Raw genomic sequence first — 24,715 nt, 5'->3', positions numbered from 1 at the left:
AAACTATGATAAACAAATGAGACTTGGCAACGCGGCCGTCGACGACTGCACAGCCAAGGCCTGCCGGACTTTTATTTTTCTATCTCTTTCTCTCTCTCTCTCTCTCTCTCCTTTCTTTCTCTCGCTCAGCCTTTCTACTTTGCCCCGTGCGTCCCGTTTGCGCCTTCTTGTTCATTGCCTCTCTCCTTACTATGTAAGAGAGAGCGCGAAGACGAAAGTGGCGGTGGTAGAGGCGGAGGCGGTGGTGGCGGCGGCGGCGGCAGTGGAGGAAGAAGAGGCTCACACAGAGACTTCTTATTTGCTTCTTTCGTTATTCCCCTCATTTCCCTTCGCGACCGCCGCAGTAAACGGCCGTCGCTGCCTTCTTTCGCCGTTTTCTTCTTCTTCTTTTACTTCTTCTCTCACGCGCATCCCCTCGCCCGACTGCAACTCCGGCGGTCTTTCAGCCCCTCGAACGGCGGTTTATTTTTATTGCGATGTTCTGTCCCTCCCCTCCTCCACACTCCCTCCTCCTTGCCCCTCATTCCCAGCTCCCTTTCCCCCGCAACCTCAACCACCGCACCTCGGGCTCGGCTTCTTTTTATCCGTGTTGCTCGCGCGTTCTTTTCTCTTCTTTTCTTTCCTCCTTTCTTTCTGCGCCGCAGAACTCGCGTTGCCCATGGTCAGTAATTTCGCGAAGGGGTGGCGACGAGAATGCGCGCCTCGGCCTTCGCACGGTGGCGTCTTCTTTTTGCACCAACTCGCCTTCCTCCTCCGCCTCGTTCCCCTGCTATTCGCATTTTTTTTCGCTTCTTTCGCGTCGTATGCGCGCGTCCGCCGTTCTTATTTCTCGCTGCGGTCTCGCGATAAGGAAAAGTATCGACTGCGCGCGAATAACGCGCGGCCCAAAAGCATTCTCTCTCATTGCCACGCGACACATATCGGGAATATTTGCGGAGTTAATGGGCCGCTTTTTATCCGCGCGGCGGATCGCGCGATCGAGCGACGATATACCGTGATACGCGTATCGATCGTATGATACGTACTGCACTTGGCCCCGGCACTCGTGTATACATCATGTTCTTAAAATTAGAACATGCGAATATTTCCATACGCAATAATATACACGCGAGCTCCCCTCCGCGCGTGAGGCCCCGATAAATTGTATTCCCTCGCGTCACGCGAGGATTCCTCCCGATGTGGAAAGACTGCTATTAATAATACAGTTATCTAATGCGCTAATCTATTAATTCGCGATTTTATTAACAGAATTATGATTTGACGATGCGGAATAATTCTCGAATCGCGAGTCTACTCAAATCGAGTCAGTCGAATTACTCACTACATACTTAATCGTATCTTACTTCTAGCGGCAGATTAATGGGCTTAATTGATATGTCTTGATCTACTTCTCCCTTCTCGTGCGCATTCGCATATCGAAAACGAGACGAACGAAATGCAACACAACTACTGATTCGAACGGACTTCGAACGCGATATCTCGATTGTCCTGCATTACTCGGTGTCTCCTGATACACTTTCTCCGCGGCTACTCTACTGAATCGTCACGCGTTGGCATAGCTCGTTTATGGTCGTTGCATCTCTCTCTCTCTCTCTCTCTGTCTCTCTCTTTCTCTCGGGTTTCCACAACGATTCTGCGTCACGTTTAACGACTTTATTATGAGGTTCACCGATATTGATCATCGGTACTTAGTAAAATCGAGACTACTTTCACCTTCGCGGAGATAAGAAAAATGGATACATATAATTATTTATAACATATATTATATCTATATATATATATATAAAATTTTTTATAATTCATAAATATATATTTCTCAATTAAAAGAGCAAATGTAAAATAGTATCCTAAAATATCGAGTAAGAATAAATAATATAAGATTTTATTTTGAAATTTCAAAATATATGAATTGCGGTATAAATGTAACAAGAATATACTTGTCGGCGAATCTGAAAACATATATCACTAGAGCGAATGATTATGCAATTAAAGTAATGCGTTTTATATAAATAATATCCTTATCTGAAGTACGATTTTTTATTTTTTCTTATTTTAAATATTTACACACTCGCGCCGGTCTTTGGCGAATTTTTTATCCGTCTCGCTAAGTCGACCTTCATCCAGCAGAACGGAGATCTCGCCGATGCGAATAATCCGATTGAAAGTTTCGGTCCAGGAACAATTCCCGAGACTTTTGCAATCCCTCTCGCGTCTATTTCACAAAGAAGAAGGAAAAAAAAAGAAAAGAGAGAAATCAGGAGAAAGAGACACGATCGTGTCACATGCTCCCTTCTTCCGGTCCCATTGAGGATTCTCACGGACACACGCGCGGCAACGTTTATAGAGAACGTCTTATCGCGACGTCACTGATAAAGCAGCCATGATGGATAGGCGAAGAATCTTTACCGCAGACTCCGCCCTGTTTTTTTCTCTCTCTTTCTCTAGGCGGACGCGCTTTTAGCACGCACTTTTCTACGCCGTTAACCTTCGCGACTCCACGCCCAAAATAAATCGCCGAAGGCAGGAAGAAACATGGCGATCGTGTGGCGAAAAAGATAGAAATGCCTTTCAAAAACTGCAGCTTTAAATCGAAATTGATGGAGATTAAATGCGGCATTGCCGTCTAAATATAACTGTCCAATATTATATTAAATATATAAATAACTAATAGGATTTACGGATAAACTTAATTAAATTGATTAAATTTATGACATGCAAAGTCAAGGGGTTACTTGCACGATTTGAATTGAAACGTGAAAACAATAAATTTAAAATAATGCCACAGACTGAACGTTATGCATTTTTGAACCGTAACAAATAACTTTTTTAACTGGAATGTAATTTGTATATATCGAATGAAAATTGTATGCTGTTATTGGATTTGCGATATGATATATTACGAAGACAGTGATATAAATATTCATGAGCATCCTTTTTGCAAAATCGATCGATAGCGCATTTCTCCATCCTCATATTCTTACCGATATCGACCAATTCGTTATCTCCACACGTTTCATTAGATCGCGCATATATGTATCATGCACAATCGAAGAAATGATTGGTAAGGTGCCAGGAATTGAATGGCTCACTTCACCGTGGAGTTTATCCGATGATTCGAGAGGCCGGTAGCACGAAATCCTTAAATTAAGCCAAAATTCGCCCCGCTATTCGCAATTGAATAAAGCTTAATATCAAATTTTCTACTTGGAAATTAGTAATCAGATAATTGATATCTTTTATTATCACATACTTTTATATATATATATATATATATATATATATATATATATATATGGAATATTATAACGTATGTATACGTGCACATCTATTTATCAATCACCTGAGATCCTTAGACTTTGAAATTTTGGAAAAGTCGATGGTTCCGCGGCAACAAGAAGCGAATTATTCCCTTACACTTCATAATTTCCGCGTCGCCTTTGCATACAAATATAACACGTACGTGTCCCCTCTCTCGAATTTTTCGTCATACAAGTTCCGGAGAGATGCGTGGGTGGCGGGGAGGTAGGAGAAGGATAAACGGCTTACAATTAGTAGAGGAGAAATCATCATCATTCGCGATGATGTGGAGAAAAAGTGTGCGTTGGCGAGTGGAAAAATCCGTCGGGTCGAAGATGACACCTCGATCGGGTATATTTCCTGAACCGGTCGGATTATATCCGTCTCGCTCTGTCGTTTGTGCGCTGAGTGAGTGCCGCTTTCGTATGCGGTTTTCTCTCTTTCTTTCCTCTCTCTCTGGTCGCGCGCACGATCGAGCAGAGGGTGGAGGAAAAGAAGTAACAGCGCGGCGTTAAAGTAGACGCGGGTACGAGAGGACAAGACGGTCAAGGAGGCGAGGAGAAGGACGCGTATGACGAGCGCAGTCTCGACAGCGAGCTAGGCAGGAGACAGAGCAAAGGGGGAGGGGGCAAGGGGACTAGCGAAGGGGGTTCGCGTGAAAGAGGCGAGAGATAGCTCGCGACCGGCGCGATTGGCTGTTTCCGCCGTGTCGCTCGTGCCGATTGGCGAGTCTTCCCCGGAATCGTGTTATTTCAATCGATATCTCTCTTGAAGTAGCCGCGACGGGACGTTTTTTTTTCGTTCGGCTCGCGGCCGGCCTTATCAGCGCGCCTTTCCACCGCGCGCGCGGCCGCGAGCATTTTTTTTCCCTCTATTTTCCCCCGTTTAGCGAGCGCACGCAGACGGCGGATGGAGATCGAGAAATCGCCGTGTCCCCCCCTTGGACCCGTTTAGTTTGTGTAAGACGCCGCACGCTGGTGCACGGCGCTGCACCCGCGCTTCTTCACACTTCCGAGCGCCACCCCCCTTGCACGCGGATTTAACGTTTCCCCTCCGTTTCCACCCGCCTCCCCCCCCCCTGATACATATAAAAAAACTCTCCCCGATCTCGGAAAAAGTGATAGTATCTTGACGGCCGTCGTGGACCGTCTCGTGGAATTTCCTTGTCGCGCAACGGGCCCCCGTACCCTGGGCCCGCGCACCGTCGTCTACCAGCCACCGCCGTCGTTGGAGCGCGCGCTCGCGCGCGCGCGCGCGCGTGTACACGACGTACCTGGTCGCAACGAGAGCGCAGTGAACGAAAGTAGCACGATGTTGCGTTACCGTTCCGATTCGAGACGCAACGAGATTGTCGAAACGTAGAGAAACTCGCGCGATCGTACTCGTTGGATCCCGTAGATATAGGAAAAAAATTAATTAATCCCTCGAAGATGTGCGCGGATTCGACAGATTATCGGTGACAAAGATTTTCAGGGATTCGAAAAGAAAATTGAAGAATCAGTTGCTCAAGATTTAGGATAAAAGTGCGGAGAAAGAATTAACGGCAGAGAATCCTCTCTCTAATCACTCGCCGAAATCACCGTTCGCTGACGGAGCCAAGGACTTTGTTCGCGAGTGCAAGGCCGTGACACGCGCTTACGCAACGATATCTTAACGGTATCATTGCGCAAAGGAAGATGATTAGTTGAGCGTCGGATCGATCTGGATGATCGATTGATACGTTTGACAAACAGCTCGCGCCTTCACCGAAAGGAATCGTAACGAGAGTCGATTGCTGGCACACAACATTCATGGAGCGTGCAAGGATTAATTGGTCGATCGGGAAAATAATCGCTGCGAACGACAAGCGATATCTTTCACACGCGCCGCAATAAAGAAAGAGAGGAACCATGGGGCCCCGTAAACGTTTGCGAAGGCAATCGCTGTCGTTTCTTCACGCGGCAATTTCTCCATTTTCGATTACGTAAGTCCGAGGTCTCGCCCGTTGAAACGCGCACAATGAGGAGCCGCCGTTCGGGAAAAAGATCAGCGGGTGAGATTGATCGGAACAATAGCGATCGAGGAGTCAGCCCGCGCTACGTTCGCGGCGCTCGAATATTTCGCGAGCGTAACGATCAATAGTCTGTGTTCAGCTAGTCAGGCACCAAACGTTGTAGATCCTATGGTCGCCGGCTCGACCAACATCCATTCTAGTCGCATTCTACTCTTCCTCCGACGCGAGGCGACGTTTCTCCTCCGATACGAAAAAAAATCACTCTCTCTCTCTGTGAACTTTATAATAATAGTCATTTATGTGAACGTGCGTGTTCCGCTATATTATCTTAACCGCACGAACTTTTCGCGTAACGAGCAAACGTGATAACATCGTTCGTCGAACGGAGACATCCTTGCGCTCGCAAAAAAAAACGTGAGTCGAATTTAAATCGCGCATCGAAGGGCGATCGATGAGCGCGCTCGCGCTCGCGATCATGCCAGCAGTGCCAGCAGTGACCTTCGTGTCATCGCGCGTCGACCGGGCCGGATGGGACTCTTGTTCTTCGGGTTGCGTGCTCGAGATTCTTCCCTGAAGATGTATGGCACCAATGAAAGCCACGGGCCGAACCACGGGCCTTGGACACCGCCCCCCGTGCCCCAACCGCTCCCGCCGCAAGCCCAGCATCAAAACCATCCCCGACCTCACCCCCACAACCATCCACCCAGCCACCCGCCGTACGTACCGCCGGCGTATCAGCATCCTCATCACCATTTACCGCCCCAGGTAATTATTGATGGATATATTCCACACGTACGGCGTTAATAGAGGGCCGAGGATCGAAAATTCGCGCCAAAAGCGAGACCACGTGACAACCAAAAAAAAAAGCTTATGCCGAGGATACGTATGTCGCTTGCATTAAACAAACATCTAACGACAACGACATTAATACGAATGTAATAAATATGATAAAGTTAAAAAAAAAAAAAAACCATCTAAAAGATAAAAGCCGAAAAGTGTTTTTTGTGTACGCGTTATATAATATATAATAATAAATAGTAATAATAACGCTACTAATAATAATATCGTGAAGGAAAAATAAAAGTGAAATAGTAGATTGGTGAGTTTGAGAAAAATTGATGTCTCATGTTCATGAGTTGTTGACTAAAGGAGAAAACTATAGACGAGAAGCAATTGCAAACGTAAACGCTGTACAACTATCTTTAGACTTTGTTCGCTCGTTCGCTCAATCCGACGATTAATCACGAGGTGGAGACCGCATTACCCGATGACCGCTTATTAATTACCTACGTGATTCGAATTATGGTTATACCCGCGAGAGTGTCTTTACCCGCTGCTAAGCGGAGGGTGTTCGCCTCGAGTGAGTGTCGCGCGATCGAAACCCGTTCGCAGCCTAGCAACTGCGTACATTCTCCTCGATCGTGCTCGGTTCCCTCGTCTTTAAAATTTACGCGTCACTATAAAATCACTTTGCAGAGCGAAAGGAACGATCTTTGAAAATATTGACGTGACGGGAGCGCGGTCGAAAAGGATCGTATTGAATAATTAAGAGAAACCGCGCTAAAAATAGCCCTTGCATATTTCATGCTATCCGTGAAAATCCGTGCGGCTCTCGGTGTCGGAAAGCAGATATTGAGATTATTTTTTAGCAGCCACGAGACGAAGTCGGGACGACGTCCGTCGTCCTGTCGCATTTACGATTCGTAAGACGATGGCGTATCCATTGCAGATCCATAATATCGAGTCGAATCCGCAAATCGAACCACATATAGCATGACGTATGCACAACAAGACGAGATAGTAAAGCCCTTCGGCTGATCATCGATAGACTTTCGCCAGGCGATCTGTACACTCTTGACATTGGACTCGGCCGGCTGTCCGCCCACGCACATTAATACGATCGATCGGCTCGCTATCGCGCGATCTCGCGGCCTGCCCGACTCTTTCTTTTTCCTTCTTTTTACCGGCCAGCCCCACACACAAGCCGCGCAGGATAACCACTACCTTTCGGCGTCCTTAATTTTGACGTGCCGCGTTGTGTTATTTTATCCCATGCACCGACGAAACAGCAAGTCCGATTTTGCCTATCGTAGCAAAAGTTAAACAAAAAGAAAGAGGTGCTATATTCTGAGCGGTGACAAAAATTTCGTTTTCCAAAGATTTTATCAATTTTTCTTACACACCCGCAATATATTGAAAATTAAAAAAGCGTTTTTTTTTCTCTTTCATCTATTCTCTTTTTTTTTTTCATAAACAATAAAATTCGTATGAAACTGTAGCGAAAGTGTCTACGTGTAAAGATTTTTTTAAAGAATTATCATATATAATTATTTCAGTTAATAAGAAAATATATTTCATAATTTGATCGCTCATTTTTGCGTGTAATTAAACGATTCATATAGATAAGGATTGCTCCCGACGAGATATCGCATAACGAGTCAAGGTTAGTGCGCTTTTACACTCGACTCTAACATTAGGCAGATGTGAGAAATAGAACGGTAAGCGAGATAGGACAGGCGGAAGGATCGATCCCGAACAAATCAAATCGTCCTATTCATGCAGCTGATCGGCGAACGATCGTCCGCGCCGACCGGAAACGTACACAACATACCGCGCGGAGAATCAACGTATAACGATTCAGGCGGATTAAAGCCGACAATTATAGAGGGTGCTCTCTCTCTCTCTCTCTCTCTCTCTCTCTCTCTCTTCTCTCTCCCCTTTTCCTTTATATTACATACTATCCGCGGCGGTAGTTTAGACAGATAGGTGGTAGGGTAGGTAGGTCCGCGAATGAGTCAGGTCATGCTAGGTTAGATTGGACGTTGTCTCCGTACACGTATGTGTTCATCCACATACACACGAATACGCATACACGTATGCGTAAATGAGTAACGATATAACATATGTGAGCCGCTGCATGGTCAGCGTGCGTGGGTGGACAGAGAGCGCTGCATGTACGCGCGTGTGCGCGCGCGTGCAGAGAAGGCATATGGTCAGCAGGTGAGACCTTTGCTTTGTATTCCAAGTGTATAAAGTAGCCCACTTGGAGTGGCCCGACGTTACTCGCGGACGTAACTCACTGTAAGAGAGAAGGGAGAAGGAGAGAGAGAGAGAGAGAGAGAGAGAGAGAGAGAAGGAAAGAAAGGAGAAGGGTTGCGCGTCGGCTCCTCCTGAAATGCTAACGATCCCTTGGAGCATCAGCATCAAAAAGAAAGCTGCCGCGATGCGGGAAACGAGAACCATACGTCGCGATTCGAATAGCAGGAAAATAAGGTCGCGTATATTTTTCAAGCGGGATTCTCGCGGGGAGTCGCACGCATGTGTCAAAGATATTACTGAACGAATGAACGAAATAAGATACGAATAAGAAATAAAAAAATTAGAGTTTTTCTTTCGCATATTAACGAATCTCGACTGGAAATATTCGCCACACTTTTTGCAAAACTTGATGGTTCTAGATTTTACTGTATTAAGAAGGGAACACGGATAGAGTTTAATGAGCGATTTCAGAGTTAATAAAAAATTGGTGACAAGGAGAAAAGGGAGGATGGGAAGCGAAGGGACAGACATAAAAATTAGAATATCGCAAAGGATCGCGCGCGAGGGGCAAGGATGGAGGAGACGAGTAGGATCAGAACGAGAAATGCTTCTAAGGAAATACAGTGGGTGTCATTTGATATATTTTTCCATTATTAAGGACATTAAGCCAACAACCCGCGGGCCAACTCTCTTTCCGTTTTCTTCTTTCTCTTTCCATTTTTCCTCGCGGGCCCCGACGGGGCCGCGACTTCTTTTCTCTCTCTCGTTTTTTCCCGCGGCTGGCGACAGCGATAAATCAGAAAAAAAGATTCAAGCCGCCAGTATGGTCGGGCGTCGGGACGCAATTTTCTGCCAGGAGATAAAAATTTGATTAATGACCGCGTAGTCTTGAAATTTAAGAAAAGCGCGGTATTCTCACCAAACTCTGTCGAAAAACTTTTACGGAGAATAATAGCCGACATTGTTCGTATGTCGATGCTGTCAAAGTCCTACGATTATCTTAATATATATCTGAGAATCATGTTAAAAAATAATGGTTTCATATTCTGTAGTTTAATTACGATTTAATTTATAATAATGCACATTTCTATAAAATTTAAGAATTTTTATCTATAAATAAACTCTTTCAAAGTAGCATATCTTATTCATATGTTTCATCTTTGCAATGTAAATGCGAGTTGTGCGAAAAAATCCGACAATTATAAGCATGCGAAGGTGCATGAGTCATTTGACAGGCGAAGCATCCTTTTTTTCTTCCACGGTTTAAAGAAATCTCGATGGACCACTCGAGACAGTCGTTAAAAATTCGCGTCGCGACTTGGTCTCGGCGTCAAACCGTTTTTCACGAACCCTTCTGTCACTCCCGACTCCCCGGTTAATCATCGTGAAAGTCCGTTCGCGAGGGGCAAAGGATACGAAAAGAGAAAACCTGTGTTGGCAAACAATTACATAGACATCTTTAAGATATCGCACAAAGTAAAGACACACAATATACTATATATATATATATATATATAACACAATACAAAAATACATTCGATTATATCGCATATTCTCTTTTTAGCTACATTAATTTTAAAACAATTATATTCGATATGCGTATATCATTTATCTGTCGTATATTCGATGCTGCAGGCATCAATAATTCTTTGCATTATCCACAAAGCTATGCAAGTAAAACTCGCTATAATGCAACTGAAACTCGCCGGGTATCGGCGTACTCGCCGAGGATCGTACATACATCGATTAAACGAAGCATCGCCGTAACCTTTCCCCCTCGAGTACCGCAAAACAGGAGCAATTTCATTCAAATCGGCGACGAACAACAGCCGGTCGACCGTGTCCGGGCGGAGGTAGAAAAAGGCGAGGAAAAAGACGCGGAATAAAATCGTGCCGGGCAGCCTCTCCTTCTCCCACGGAGCTTAAGGAGAGTCCAGGGATGCCCAGCGAGAGCATCCGAGATCGTCGTCGCCCGTCAAGTCGTATCCCGCAGTCACGTCGAACCGGTGGAAAGGGTCGAACTCGAGGAAACTTGAGAACCCCCGGTGACAATTTCAATTCTCTCTGTCTCTCGTCCGACCATCTTTTCCTCACTCGCTCTCCTCCTTCTCCTCGCAACCCGGTGCTCCTCGTCGCGAAAGGGGTGACCTAAGATTCTTAAAACTTCTCACGAGATTTTTCGATTTTAATTACAGTTTTAACATATTTTAATAAAATCCTTCGCCGTCTCCGCGAGTCCATCCTATTCGCGCCCTTTCCTCCCGCCCGCCTCTTTAACTCCCCGCCAACTTTCAATCCTTCTCCCTCGCCCGATCCGACTCTTGCCGCGGACTGTACGGCCTTAGTGTTAACCCTTTCGTTCGTTCACCTACACCCACACCATGCTTACCTACCCACTATAGTGGCGTAACACCTGTTCGTCGAGAGAACCCAAAATTGAACGTTTCTTCCACCGGCTATGCGCGGCCCGATCCGCCCTTCTATCAGTTTCGATTCTTCCTCGCAGCGCTCAGGAAGAAGCAGAGTAGTGATTGAGCCGCTCTCTCATATGTATCGAATTTCTCCACAAGCGCGAATGCGATTTTTTAACTGATCGAAATTCGCGTCGAAATCAATGGAAATAAACTAATCGATAAACTGTAAGCAGACTTGGATGAGAGATAGATTGTATTATAATACATCGTGACATAAATTTGAGATGCATCGAAACGTATAATAATATGTGATGAGATATAAAAACACACGTACTTGCTACCGTGTATGTCACGATCATATATTCAATTTGTCAAAACATTGTGTTTACATATAAAACACATGTGCTATATATATTCACGATTCTCAAGCCCACATGGCAGTTGCTTACGATAGATTAAGCCGGAAATTTTGACGAGCTCCGCACTAATTTTAATATCATTAGGTCAAGTTGAACCGCACCTTTATTCCGTAATCATAAATGTTACTTCTCGGCTTGCAATATCGGTGCTTGATAACCTCTAATCGTCAAGTTTAATTATCAATACTCAGACTCGAGTTTGATGATACAATGCCGCAGCAATATTATTTCGCATGCTCTCTCTTTTTATATAACGTGCGCGCAATGTGTTACTATTTTTTAATAAGACAATATATTTATATAAAAAATAGGGCGCAAGCAATACGAGGATCGATCGAACTGCGCGCGTTTCGAAATATCCATGCCGAAACCATGAGAAGGAATATAATATCTTGGAACGATAACGCTCTTTATTTATTATTAAAAATACTCGCAAAATATTATTTTATAATTTTAATAAAAATATACAATTGTTATAATATTTATCTAAACAACATTTTGTGTAACAAAATAAAAGTCAGTTCCACGGTATTCCGCAGTGTCTCGCCTTGTTTACATCGCTTTGTTTACATCTTTACTTTATCCTTAAAATTGCGCGCAACATATACATGTACTATTGCGCGTTCGCTCATTTGTACAAAATAATCCGTATCGCGCTGAAGGGACGAGATTTGGCGATCTTCTCCGGTTTCGGCAGTGCGAATGGACCGATGGCGGATCGACTAGCGAATTATCGCGACGGTCAGGGTCGATCTGCCATCTCCCCCGTTGCTCGGCGAAAAGTGCAGCGTACCAACTAACCGCGGCAGTTCTTCTCGCAGATCTTCATGCACAAGAACGCGATGCAGATGCACGCGAGGGAGCTTGGCGCGGGTGCGCTGACGGCGAGGCCCGGTGGCGGTATCGCCGGAGGTCTGGCCGGCCTTGGCGTCGGTGTCGGCGTCGGCGTCGGACCCGGTGGCATGATCGGCGGCAACGAGGTTAAGCCGCACCAGTGCCAGCAGTGCCTCAAGTCGTTCTCCAGCAATCATCAGCTCGTGCAACACATCAGGGTCCACACCGGCGAGAAGCCGTACAAGTGCAGCTACTGCGACCGCAGGTTCAAGCAGCTCAGCCACGTGCAGCAGCACACACGACTGCATACGGGTGAGTGACTGTTGTTGTTGTTGTTGTTGTTGTTTCCCATTCATTTTCGCGCCTCCTCGTTTTTTTTCTTTCTTTCTTTTTTTTTTCTTCTCGATTACGATCTCTCGCCCGCTTCGAATTAAAATCGGCCGCCGTGCGTAATCGGTCGGCACACCGACCATAAATTAATGCAGAATAATACGCGTTAAACCCTCTGGTACCCCACCACACACCCGCACGCATACCCGGCGCCCAGGGCTCGTCGTCGTTATAGAATCGCGCCGAGTTATTGGTCAATAAATTAGTGCACGAATATATATTGCTTATAGTAAATTCTATGAATACTATATCGCCCGGGCTATAGCCAATAATCAATAAATTAATATGCAGTTATTGTCTGTACGGGCAATCATGCGTCCCGATTGTGACTAACTTGAATGCGCACCGGTGCGAAATTGCTTTGTGCAAGCAACAAGCGTGCAAGTAAAATATTTCTACGTATATTATAGAGTAGATTCGGCTAAACGAACGAACGAACGAATCAACGAAAGCGTGCGCATCCGTTCGCTCTGCTCTTTCGCGCCCCGCGAGGCTCTCCGATATTTAGATAATGATGCATCTGCAGCCGCGTAGAAGGTGAACTAAAATAACATCGATCGGGCCGCGCACGAAGGATTCGCAATAATGAGAAAACCCGATCTGGCTGCAAAGGCGAGCCAATGGGTCGCGTCCGGGTAGAAAGAATTTCATTAAGGGATGAGCGTAGTCACTCGGAAGGTATTAGCCTCGCAAGCGAACGGTCAGCGCGCGCCGTGCACGACTACTAGACCCTTGGAAAAATCTCGTTGACCTTAACGAAGATTTGCTTTGCCGAGGCAGCGAAAAAGAGAGAGAGAGAGAGAGAGAGAGAGACGGATACCCCGCGTCGGGTATTCGAGCTATTTAATCGAATCGTCCGAGTCGGTGCGGAGCGAAAGAGAGATACGAGACCCTAAGTAACAATCGATCCGAGGAAAAGCTCGTCGACAAAGTAAACGAATCCTTAACGGTATCGACATAACGAATCGAGTCGAGTCGTTCTCTCAAACTTTCCTCGCAATCGAGAGCTTTGCGCGACACAAATTTGTGCATGTAATCGCGACGCGAGTTTCGACGCCGCTCGAGCCTCGAGCCTCGTCACCGAGGAGCGGTTTATAAAAGAAGACGCGTCGTGGCTTTTGACAAGAATATCCAGCGCAACCTGGTTTTCTTTTTATTTGTACACCGCGCCGCGTGTTCGGCCTGCCTGACTTTTCTTAACCGTAAATAGCGGCGAAAGAAGGACTCGCATTGATTTTAGCCGGCCCATCTCTCGTCCTCCCGTCTTCTCGTTCTATCTCTCTCTCTCTCTCTCTCTCTCTCTCTCTCTCTCTCTCTTTCTCTCTTTCTCGCTCTATGTTGCGACCACCCACGGCCAAATAACTACTGCTCAGCCACCCCTTACATTAATAACCGCCCTTCCCCACATATCCCACCCCTCGTCATCGTCCTCCTCCGTAGGGTGGTGCTCAAGCTGGGCGTGTATGCACGCGCGTACGTAGAGGGTCGCTTTGGATTTCCACACTTGTACCGATAAAATGTTTTAAATGCATCCGTATGCACAGCCCCCGACTTCGGTTGCATCGAAAGAGAGGGTGCGAAACTTGCAACGGTATCTCGTGACGAGAGCTACGAACGCTCGAGTTGCAGTTTAGCCGCGAATCGGAATATTTCTATTTTCAAACGCGTAGGAAAGATGATTGAACGGTGCAGAATTTATATCCACGCAACATGCAAACTCGACAAACTTGTTGGCTCCTTGTGAATTATAAACCTTGCCTCTACTAAACAAACAAGCTCTTGACAATTTATATTCGTCGTAATTAGTAGTCGATCTTAATTAGTTGCGATTTCATCGTTTATCGCTACGTTATTTTATTTTTTTTTTTTTTTTATTACATTATAATTAATGACGTTTTGCGATAAATATATAAAATACTAACAGAAAAAGATCCACAAATATTCAAAAGAATATTGATTCTTTATTCGTTATATTGTACTTTCATTAGATAAAAAAATGTCATATCACTGAAAAATCGAATTTATTAATTTTTTTTATTTATTTATTTTTTTTTTTTTAATTATTTATTACACTCTTGCACGATGATGTATTTGAAAATAAAAAACTTGGAGAAACAATAACGTTGGCACGTGCTAATTAATATTTCTGCGTAACGCGAATGCAAAGCGGCATACTAGCAAGCTCGGCGCGCATTTTTGCGACAGAACGAATCCCGTTATAGCGTTTGCAGCGCGTATTGATTTCTCATTTCGATGAAATTCTGGCGCGGCGGGGCACACGGCGATTGGTCGTTCGCATTCAAAAATCGGCGGGAATTCGCCGGCGTGCCGACGCGCCCACTCCTCCCAGTCCCCCTCGTTCCATCGTTCCGCAAATATGCACACGAGTTACATCGTTCGCGTGCATATATGTGCACGCGTGCGTCTATATATTATACATATAATTCATTAACCAAAATTTGCGAGAACGCAGCGGCCGATGAAACGCGCGGGGGAGGGGATGGGAGGGCGCGAGGCAAAAGAACGGGGTCGGGAAGAGGAGGGGGAGAGAATATAATATCGACGAGTGTCCACGATATCGATAGCTGGTCAATATCTGTAGCGTAGACAAATACCTGGCGTGAGTATATAGAGTGCAAGGGAGAGACGGACGGAGAGCACGCGCGAGAGGGAGAGAGAAAGAGCAAGTCCGTCCACCCCCTCTCGTGTAGGGATGACCAAACGGCCTAGGCCAATGAGGGATCGGTTCGCCCCATCGGGGTGGTCGAACACGAAAAAGCGCGGGAATTTTTCGATCGTCCGATCGCTCAATAATGGAACCGAAGTTACGCGCCGCCACCGTCGCAAACGACCGCGCGAGCGCGTCAACACGCTCGTGTATGCATGCATGTCGCACACGTAAACGCACATGCACGCACGTATATGTGTCTGTAAACGTATGCGACGATTGGGATGCAGGGAAATAGAGATAGATAGAGAGAGAGAGAGAGAGAGAGAGAAGGATAGAGTCGGTGCGCATAGGCAGACCAGAGGCTACCAAAGATTATCCCTTCGGCAACGGGCAAAACTCAATTTCCCAGCCAAAATCTAATGATCGGCCGCCCTGCGCGCCAGGGATTAATCGGTTTTCCCGGAGCCGCTAACCGGGCACGTGTATGCCGGCTGCGAAAATCGAAAAGCGACTAGAATGGCGCGGGACAATCTCAAAGGACCACGGTAACGATTGTTAAACGCTTGCGAAAGCCCATAATCTGGGCGCCCATCCGGTAACATCTATGACCTAATGATCCGTCTATGAGCGTAATCCGCGTTACGAAAGACGCTGATGCGTAATGGCCACGTTATCGATAACACATCGGTATTCGCCCTGGAGCGAATTTCGCAACAGTTGCATCGATCGGACGTAATTCGTGAAAGATACCGCGGAGATAGAACGGAGTGCGCGATTTTCCGTCCATCGCAAGGACCACGAAGGTCGCGGTTAAAAAGACGGGGTTACCCCGCCCGTGGGGTGACGCCGATGATAACGGGATGCTTGAAAAAAGGAGCACGTTCTACCAGTGAAATTGACCGGACAATTTTAAAGCCCACTTAATACTGCGAAAAATTGCCGTTTCGTCGGCGCATGAATAAAAATTAAGGCTCCTGCCTCGACCTGCCGTCTTCCTCCGCCCCGCTTCTGCGCGCGAAACAGTTTGGAAACGAGCCTGCATATCCGTATTTACGAGGTGCCGCCGTAAAACGGGGAAAAGGACGAACACTCCTGAATTCAGAACCCCCAAACCTCTCCCCCGCCTCCAAAGTCCTCCTCCTCTCTCGACCGTCACTCTCTCGTTTCCGCCTCCTCGCTTCTCTTCCGCGACGTTCCGGCAGCGGTCTGTTCCGGGTCCGTGCGTTTTTCCGTCCCTCTCGCACTTTTAATTCGCTAATTTCGCCCGGTTAACAATTCATGCGGCAGAATGCCTCTCGACGGAGACGTCTCGAGAAAAATCAAAGCGATGAGAAAGCAGCGCGAGGGGGGGGGGAGAGGTAGAAAGGGGGGACGGGAGCACCGCGGAAAAGAGCGACGGTGGTCCCTTTATCACAAATGGCGCGGAATGAAAGATTAAAGAACAGCGTAAAACGATGCTTTGAACATGAGAAATATAAAAGTGATGACGGGATGGAGGTAACGCGAAAAGTTCTCGCACAAAACGGAGCTTTGCCTCCGAGTGAGATAATTTCTTTTTCGCGCCGGCCAATTTTACGTCAACTTCGCAGATTCGTGCAAATCCTTACGGCGCGAATTAACGATAAAACCTTCGTATTTCGAGCATATTCTAAACCCGGAAGTTGATTAATTTTCGTTGATTAATATAACGCGCGGGCTAATCAGCCGACCGACCTATAGCCTCGCTATGAATGTTTTAACAGAGAACGAACGTTAGTTCTAATACACGAGCGCGCGTGCAACGCGGCGTACTCGTAAATTACTCGTACGCCAGAATTCATGCATTCATGCAATTTTGCGAGCGATGTAACCGGCCCATGTTTAGTAATTAACACACTCAACTCCAGCTTCGTCGCGGCAATTTAAAAAGGCACGATATCGTCTTGTCGATAGACGCCGGAATTTGCTGCAACTTTACGATCTTTCTTCTTACATAACTGCCTTTACATAAGTAAGTTTGACTTTCTCTCCCATGTGCTCTGAGATATAACTAATATATTCTATTTACAAGATATAATTATTACGCAAAATATAACATAATATTATAATATATTATTCAAAAATGTTTAAATAAATAAATTCAGAGATATAATTTATATATATATATATATATATATATATATATATATATATTTTATTTCACCACGAAAAGTTGCTTCGTTCTTTCGTCGAATCGTTGTTCCGTTCGCAGCCGTTAAAGTACCGGTGTGTTCCGTGAGAAAAGATACGGGAAGTGCAAGGGAAGAAAAGAAAAATGATTAATCCGGGAGGAACGCCGTATGGTCCGTGGCCGAAAAAATGAACGTATAGTCACGGCGCATATGCATAGCCTGTCGACGCATCGGGCTATTCTAATTTTCTACCAACCCTTGCGCGGCAGTTCCGCATTTTTTCCGTAAGGGTTAATTTGAATGGAGCCTGTACTGCGGGGAGTACTATGAGGAGAGGGAGGACGACAAGGTCCGACGATACATACGATACCGCCTACGCTTCTTTTTCGTCCCGACCTTGGACCGTATCGAACGCAATGATTCGACAATAGATTGACCCCGTCAATCTTTTTTATGCGTCTACCGAGCCCGCTGTTGCGATCGCTTCCGCGATTGAGTGTCGTGATGACGACGAAACGAGGACGATATAGGCACAATGGCGAATCGCCTTGGCAATTTTTTTAAACTCGTTGCGAGCCCACCCGCACGCTGATTGTCACAGCGCGGTTGTTTGTGATACGAGATAAGGAATCTCGGTGCAATGTTTGCACGGCGCTCTGTTGACAGATCCGAATGGCAAACTAATAGCCGGTGAACTGACATCTTTTTTCGCGCGGCATCGTGGCGATAGTAAAACTCGGCGAGATAAATAAATGAATTGAGAAAAGAGACGCGCGGTGTAGTAATTTATTTATATAAGACTATGATTATTTAATCTTCGAGAATCTCTAAGCTCTAATCTTAGCGAAATCGAAACTCCAACGTCGCTTCCATTTCTATTTCTTAATTTTTCTCGGCATTATTAATTATAAGTAGAAACGATTGCGGAATGTAAGTGCCACGATTTCGAATTGCTTGTCGGACGAGGAACAACGGTTAAGTCCTTTTTCACGGAGCTCGGCGAGTCTCCTACCTTTTTGTTCAACACCTTGTACGGCGTTAGTGGTCGATGAAACTAATTACGCGGGATGGCAAAACGTGGGCTATAGTATGCATATTGTGAGGTATAGTGCACTTACCTCGTTTTTTCCCACCCGCAGTTAATTAAAATTTAATGGCAAGGGAAACCGCGCGCGAGCTCGCCTAGCCGGACAAATCACGTGACTCGAGAGTTCTCCATAGTTCAGTTATGAAGAAAGGAAGTGAGAGAGATACTTTTAAATAGAATTTACAACGTTCCTCTCGAATAGTCCGCGTTTAACGCACGAGCCAATTTTATTACATAATCCGATTATATCTGTCGCTTCAACATTTCGAATACTTGATATTTTAGTCTCTCATAAAAAAAAAACAAAAAAACAAAAAAAATGTGTATGTATCAGTTTTAATTTAATCAAAATAAATTAAGCACAAAATATTATAAAGTGCGCTTTTAATATGCGACAAAATTCGGGATAAAACCAAGTTATTTCTCATCGCTGTACATATTTTTTTTTATACGCGTTTTTCAAGGCGCACTCACTTTTTCCACAGCACGCAAATCCGCAGCGCGTCCCAAGATTGTTGCCATGAGAGTGATTTTTTTTCGCGGCTATCTTATCGCACGTAGCTGATATAGAATAGTCCAAGATGCAGTTAGAAGTAATAAGTATTCGTCGAAGTATAAAAAGCAAGGTCGCGTTAGTTTTCACGCTTTCGTGAATTCGCTGTTATTATTTAGCGTAGACGTAAAAGCGATGCCTCCCCCTCCCCCCCCCGCCCCCTCCTTCTTCTCCTCCTCCTCCTCCTCTTCCTCCTATAAACGATCGCAATTTTGCGAATAAACGTTCGCAGCTTTGGAAGCAGCAATTAAGAATGAGACTGTCGAGAGTGAATCGGGACGACTGGAGAAACGACGACGAGGTTGGCGATTTTCGCAAGACGCTTAAAGAGACACCGCCGTTTTAATCTTTGAATTCGGCCGAAAGTTCACCCTTGCTTTACTGACTTACTTTCGCAACCCTTTCGCGAGCGCTCGGAGGCGCTCCTTCAAGATTCTCCTAGCGAGACGAAAATTCCTGTCCACGTTGAGAGACACACGCTGCGTGGAAACAAAAGGAATATTTGAAGTACAAATAAAATATCCGCGCTGGCTTCTTCTGGCGTAAATTAATTATTTCGCTGGAAAAAAAACATCTCTCCCCCGTTCTAAGGATGGCATCATTTTTAAATAGAGCATTTAAAAATTATTTATTTATTTATTTTTTTTGCGATTTATTTTTCTGCGCGTGCTTTTACTAATGACTGGCCGGTATCGTACCGCGTGAATAACGAACGTTCGCGATATTTCGCTCGAAGCTTAAAAAATCGTTCCGCCATATGGCTGCGCACCGTGCGGGGGAGAAAGGGGTTTCGAGAGCCGAATTTCAAACGAGTACTCGCAATTGTGAACCCTTCCCGTTTCGCAATCCGGTATAGGCTGAGCGAAATAATTACAATTATTTACACGTGAACGCCGGTGAACGGTGCGCCTAACGAAATGTAGATTGGCTTTCTAATCTGGCACGAAAGTTAGGATTTTTTGCGAAAAATCAGGTATGATGTTCGCGTGGTCGTATTGGCGCGATCACGTTTTAGTCGCGTCGAGCGGAGAACCGGTCAGTAGGTTAAGGATACTCAATGCTCCTCTCAGCATCTGCAATGTAACAGCTTCTCGCCACGACAAATGTCGCGACGTTGGCGGAACGACGAGCTGACGCGTTCTTCTCTTTTATTTTTAATTTTTGCCCTTTTCATCCGCGTTATCGATAGTTTGTTATCAAAGCGCGCGAGAGATAGGTAATCCTCGCCATCGACGTATTTATTTTGCATCTGCAATTACTCCGATTATCGATGACGCGTCGCGCGCCATCGCATACGGCCGTCCATTAATCCAATGAAGAGAACGAGATTCACAAAATGAGAACCCCGGTCACGCTCTCTATACGGAATAAAAATCTATGCATCTTTAAACGGAACAAGTAAATGCAACGACGCGATTATCGCGCTGACACTGCGATTGCAAAACGCGAGGCACGAATCTGTACATAATTGCAACATTAATGCTATATCTTATTGATATTATTAATGACTTAGTAATATTAATCACCACGCCTTTGAAATTACGATGCGGCATAAATTTAGTCTTTGTGAATGACTAATTTAATAATCACAATTGCTAAAGAAACTTTAAGTTAATTAATCCTTATAAAATTCGTGAGTTTGTCGAGTATCGAGAATTTCTCAACCGATAGCATATTATATTTCAATTGAACAAAGAAAATTATTCTCGTAAATAAAATTATGCTCCAGAATCGTTAAAGCTTCAGTATCAAAGTTTCTTTCTCTATAATAGCGTCAATAATATTTTCCATCTTTGCGGAGAGAAGAGAAAGAGAGAGAGAGAGAGAGAGATGCATCTCTTTTTTTCTGCCCCGCGCTCGGCGATATCGAGACAGCCTCGGATTGGAAAGATTTACGCGGACCATTTATATCGAGCGCTCGGGGCCGGCGGGGTCAAGAATATTGAGCACGGTCGGCCATAAAATAAGATATAGATTTCCATCTAGTAAACTTTCTACACGGCATGTGTGGGAGGTAACGCGCGGGACGCGCGCCATACGGTATACGAGAGCGCGGCCGTCTTACGTTGGAAACTTCGGCACTCAGCTTTGCGAGTGCGCGAGAAATACGTGTTATATATGTATACATGAACGTATTATCTATGTATAAAGATACGCGTACTCTCGCCGTGTGCGGCAAGGCTTAAAGGCGCATGGACATTTCGACGATGCGCGAAGCTTAAGCTCACTTTCTCGCAAACGCAAACTCGTTTCAGGAAACACATTATGTCTTTATAATGCTGTTTCTTTCTTATTTGCATAAGTAGATAGTGATAGGTTTGCGCTTTGAAAACAAGCCGACTTTACTTTGGCAAATTTTTCCCTCAACATGAGATCTTATCTATAATCAAAGCCGTTTGCATCGGGATGGTTGGTTGTTAATTCAGTTGTACGTCAACCTTATCGAGAGATCAAAGGTCGTTCAACTGGCAAGTTTTCGTGGCGAAGGGTGGCCTTCCAGGATCTTACGAACAAATGGCTCGCGATGAAAAATCGTAAAGACACGAGAGTCATCAGGACTTAGCTCCGGCCACTCGACAGGCCGAACGTTCGTTCTGAGACATTAATTTTTACCCCTTTTTACCCCGTGCTGCCTAATGATCCGAGGTTCGCCACGACGACGATGAGAAAGAGAGAAACGCGAGAGCGACAAGAGCGAGAAAAATAGGTCTCGACGAAATGTCTGTTAAGCGACGAAAGATTGTCGTTAGAAGAAAAGGGGCGACGATCTTGTCCTGCATCCATAAACGAACGTTACCATTCTCGGACGGATGCGGATGGGTAGTGGAAGTAGGCGCCGCGTGTACTCCTCTTCCGGTCTTATATAATTCGTCCTCCTTTTTTTCTCTCTCTCTCTCTCTCTCTCTCTCTCTCTCCTCGACTAGAAGCGTGGTGACGACCACTTCAACCCCTCGTTTCCATGGGCTCCCTCTCCCCTCTTCCCAACTCGACTCGTTTTCGACCCCCCTTCGCCGCCCGAGAGCGCCGTCTCGGCGACAATGGGTCTCATCAGGCATCGGGAATAAATTATGCTCGGCTCAGAGTCCGCGAGAAAAATTACGGGCCGGCTCGAAATTAGAGCTTGTCGCGCGCGGCGACAGCCGACGAAGAGGAGAAGTTGTCGGCCAAGTATTTTGCTCGATGAGTTTTTTTGTCTACGGAAGTGCCCGGCCTCCGTGTAAATTCGCGTTCCCACCTGGCGATTTCAACTCCGACCTTAACCTCCGCGGATTTCTCTGCCGGTTTGATAACGAACTTTCGTTAAATGTTGAATCTCCTGAACTCGAGGATCGACTACGGCGATTGACACCGCTAGCGTACAATAATAGAACATTCACGACCTTGCGCTAAATTGACAGTTGTCGCGAATGATGTGGAGGTGAGAATGCTTCGCCGAATCTATCGCGATCGTGAATATTTCACGTGCCGGCCGAACGATTTACAGGGTCGAAATTGATGGCAGAAAAAAAGGGTTCATCGGCCTCGATGCGTGGAAATAAGGCACAACGATCAGGAAGGGTTATGAGCCTCAACCGGGTCGGCGACCCCGATGTTCCCCGTGGACGGTCCGAAAAAAAAAACGAAAGCATTGGTAAAAAAAAAAAAAATAATAAAGTAAATAGTAAAGAGTTTCGGGCAAGGCAGGTGAAGCGCTTCGAGAGGGTGAGAGCGCGAGAGCGAACGGGTGAGAGAGAGAGAGAGAGAGAGAAAAGATGGAACGGGGGAAAGATAGAGTGAGAGAAGGGACTGTACCATATGCCCGAATAATGTTCCACCCGCACACGACCCGACCAACCGGCAACAACAGGAAGTTCGTTGGCATCATCATCATCATCGTAGGAAGAACCGCGAACCCTCTTCGAGCGTTGAATGACCTTTCTCACGAATTCTCAAATCTCTGCTTGTTCGCGATAAAAATCTCTTAATTGCAGACACTACGCTAAATTCGTCGAATTATTTCAGTTTTTGCGCTGGAAGCTTGTCGATGCTTCCTAATGAATTTAATAGGATTTTAAAGTTACTCATGTTTTTTATATAAACTCTCTTTTTATCGTTTAACATCACAGATGTGTTTCAATCGAAATACACACACACACACACACACATATATATATATATATATATATATATATATATATATATATATATATATATATACACGCGCACACATACACTTGTGACCTTTTAAATTATCTTTTATATTTTCATTCAACTCCCCTCTTTATCACGTGTTATTGTGTTAAATGATAATTGATCGCGTTGTCGACGTTCAATGAGCATTACGAAAAAGCTTGTTTAGCCGAATAAGAGAAAACGCAACGTATGTCATGAAACACATGAGGAACGAAGAGCGGAAGTAATAATGACGACACGCGGGACAAAGTGGAGTCGGCAGTAATCTTTGCTTCATAAAACTTTCATGGCCGCTTAACTCATGCCGACTGACGTTCGGCTGATGACGAGCGAATAGACATGGCATTCGGCAAAATAAACGCGTGCCTAACCAAGTTACGAGATTATTGATCAACTATATTACCGCCCTTTGCTGTGCCCGGCCGCGATTCCCGAACGTTTGCCCGCGTGCCTTGCTCGCATCATCAAACGTAGTTCGATGCCGATCTCGCCGCCGCCAACGGGCTGAGACTAGATTCCGCGAGCCTGCCTGCTCGTTCTCGCTTACTTGCTTGCTATCGACTTTACTCGAAAATTCGCTTCAACTCGATCGACGTCTATGCTTGTATGTGTGCGAACCTTGAACTTTGCGGGCGCGGAGGCCGCGCGACGTCGGCGGCGACGAGTTGCAAAATGCAACGGCATCCCAAGTGCATCGTTATCCGGCATTGTCTAGATCCGGGATTGAATCTCGGTATAATTTTCCCTATTTCGGATCTGGCTTATTTTCAGCGTTGATAGACACGCGAAAATGATGGCTTATATTCGCGACAAGAAACGAGAAATCGAAACCGGTTATAACTTTGTTGAGTCGAATTTTAGACATACCACGCGCAGACACAAAAACATCTTACGTCTGTGTAGCGTTGAAAATTGAATCGACCGAAATCATACCGGTTTTCGATGCCCGTACATTCGTTTCGTTCAATATGATACTTGCATGATACTTGCAACGCAAAACACTAAGGCGATCAAACGGAAAGCAAGTCGAGCTATAAGATCATTGCATATTTCTCGAGTGTATAATTCATCATGTCGTGAATGCCGCGAAAGCAACCCTTCCTTCGACAAAAAATCAGAGGGCTTCAACCTCGAAATGCCACTTTCGAGAATGATCGTTGGCGGCGAGTTTAGAAGAGGCTGTACCAGGGATGATTTCGCTTGGACTACTGATGATGACTGTACCCCGCTCTATGCGGGGGATATATACTCACACATCGACACATCCTTGCGCAAACATACACACGAGAGAAATTTCGCACGTACGTACGTACAGCACATTCGCCAGGGGGTAGAAATCATTAAAGGGGCGTGGCGTGCCCGTGGTTGCCCGGATGACGGTCACGTGAACCAAGATGGCCGCTAACCGGGAGGGCTCCCCTCTTTGCAACAGTCATTTGTTATCGGCCATTTTATTTTAATGATTTCCATGCATGCGTGAAACGCTCCGCTGCATCGCTCGGGAAAGGGATGCACTCTCTCTCTCTCTCTCTCTCTCTCTCTCTCTCTCGCACTCTATCTATCTACCTCTTTCCCTCTCGTTCGAATTCTATGTGTCTGGTAACGTGTTCTGCTAGCGCAATATAACGCTGTACCCAGCCAAATCCTGGCGCTAACGCCAGTTTCATGGTAATTCCGATTCCGATAAATTTCCAG

At 45.6% G+C, this 24,715-nt stretch overlaps 1 protein-coding gene and 1 long non-coding RNA gene across 4 annotated transcripts in view; one reads left to right on the top strand and one right to left on the bottom strand.

The window, feature by feature from the left end:
- The window catches only part of LOC126848514 (uncharacterized), a 212,389-nt gene that overhangs the window by 140,726 nt on the left and 46,948 nt on the right, over positions 1 to 24,715 (bottom strand). The window lies entirely within an intron of this gene.
- The window catches only part of LOC126848494 (zinc finger protein 853-like), an 81,742-nt gene that overhangs the window by 20,939 nt on the left and 36,088 nt on the right, over positions 1 to 24,715 (top strand). For 2 of the 3 annotated variants that reach the window (XM_050589468.1, XM_050589467.1), the window contains exon 3: positions 11,972 to 12,308. In XM_050589468.1, the coding sequence (XP_050445425.1) occupies positions 11,972 to 12,308 (337 nt within the window). The remainder of the gene's footprint in view (positions 1 to 11,971; positions 12,309 to 24,715) is intronic. The other variant, XM_050589469.1, reaches the window with a different exon arrangement.

The sequence above is a fragment of the Cataglyphis hispanica genome, chromosome 3 (genome assembly GCF_021464435.1).
Source record: "Cataglyphis hispanica isolate Lineage 1 chromosome 3, ULB_Chis1_1.0, whole genome shotgun sequence".
NCBI classification, from domain to species: Eukaryota; Metazoa; Arthropoda; class Insecta; order Hymenoptera; family Formicidae; genus Cataglyphis; species Cataglyphis hispanica.
Note: the sequence above shows the minus strand (reverse complement) of the source record. Positions and strands in the feature narration are given on the sequence as shown.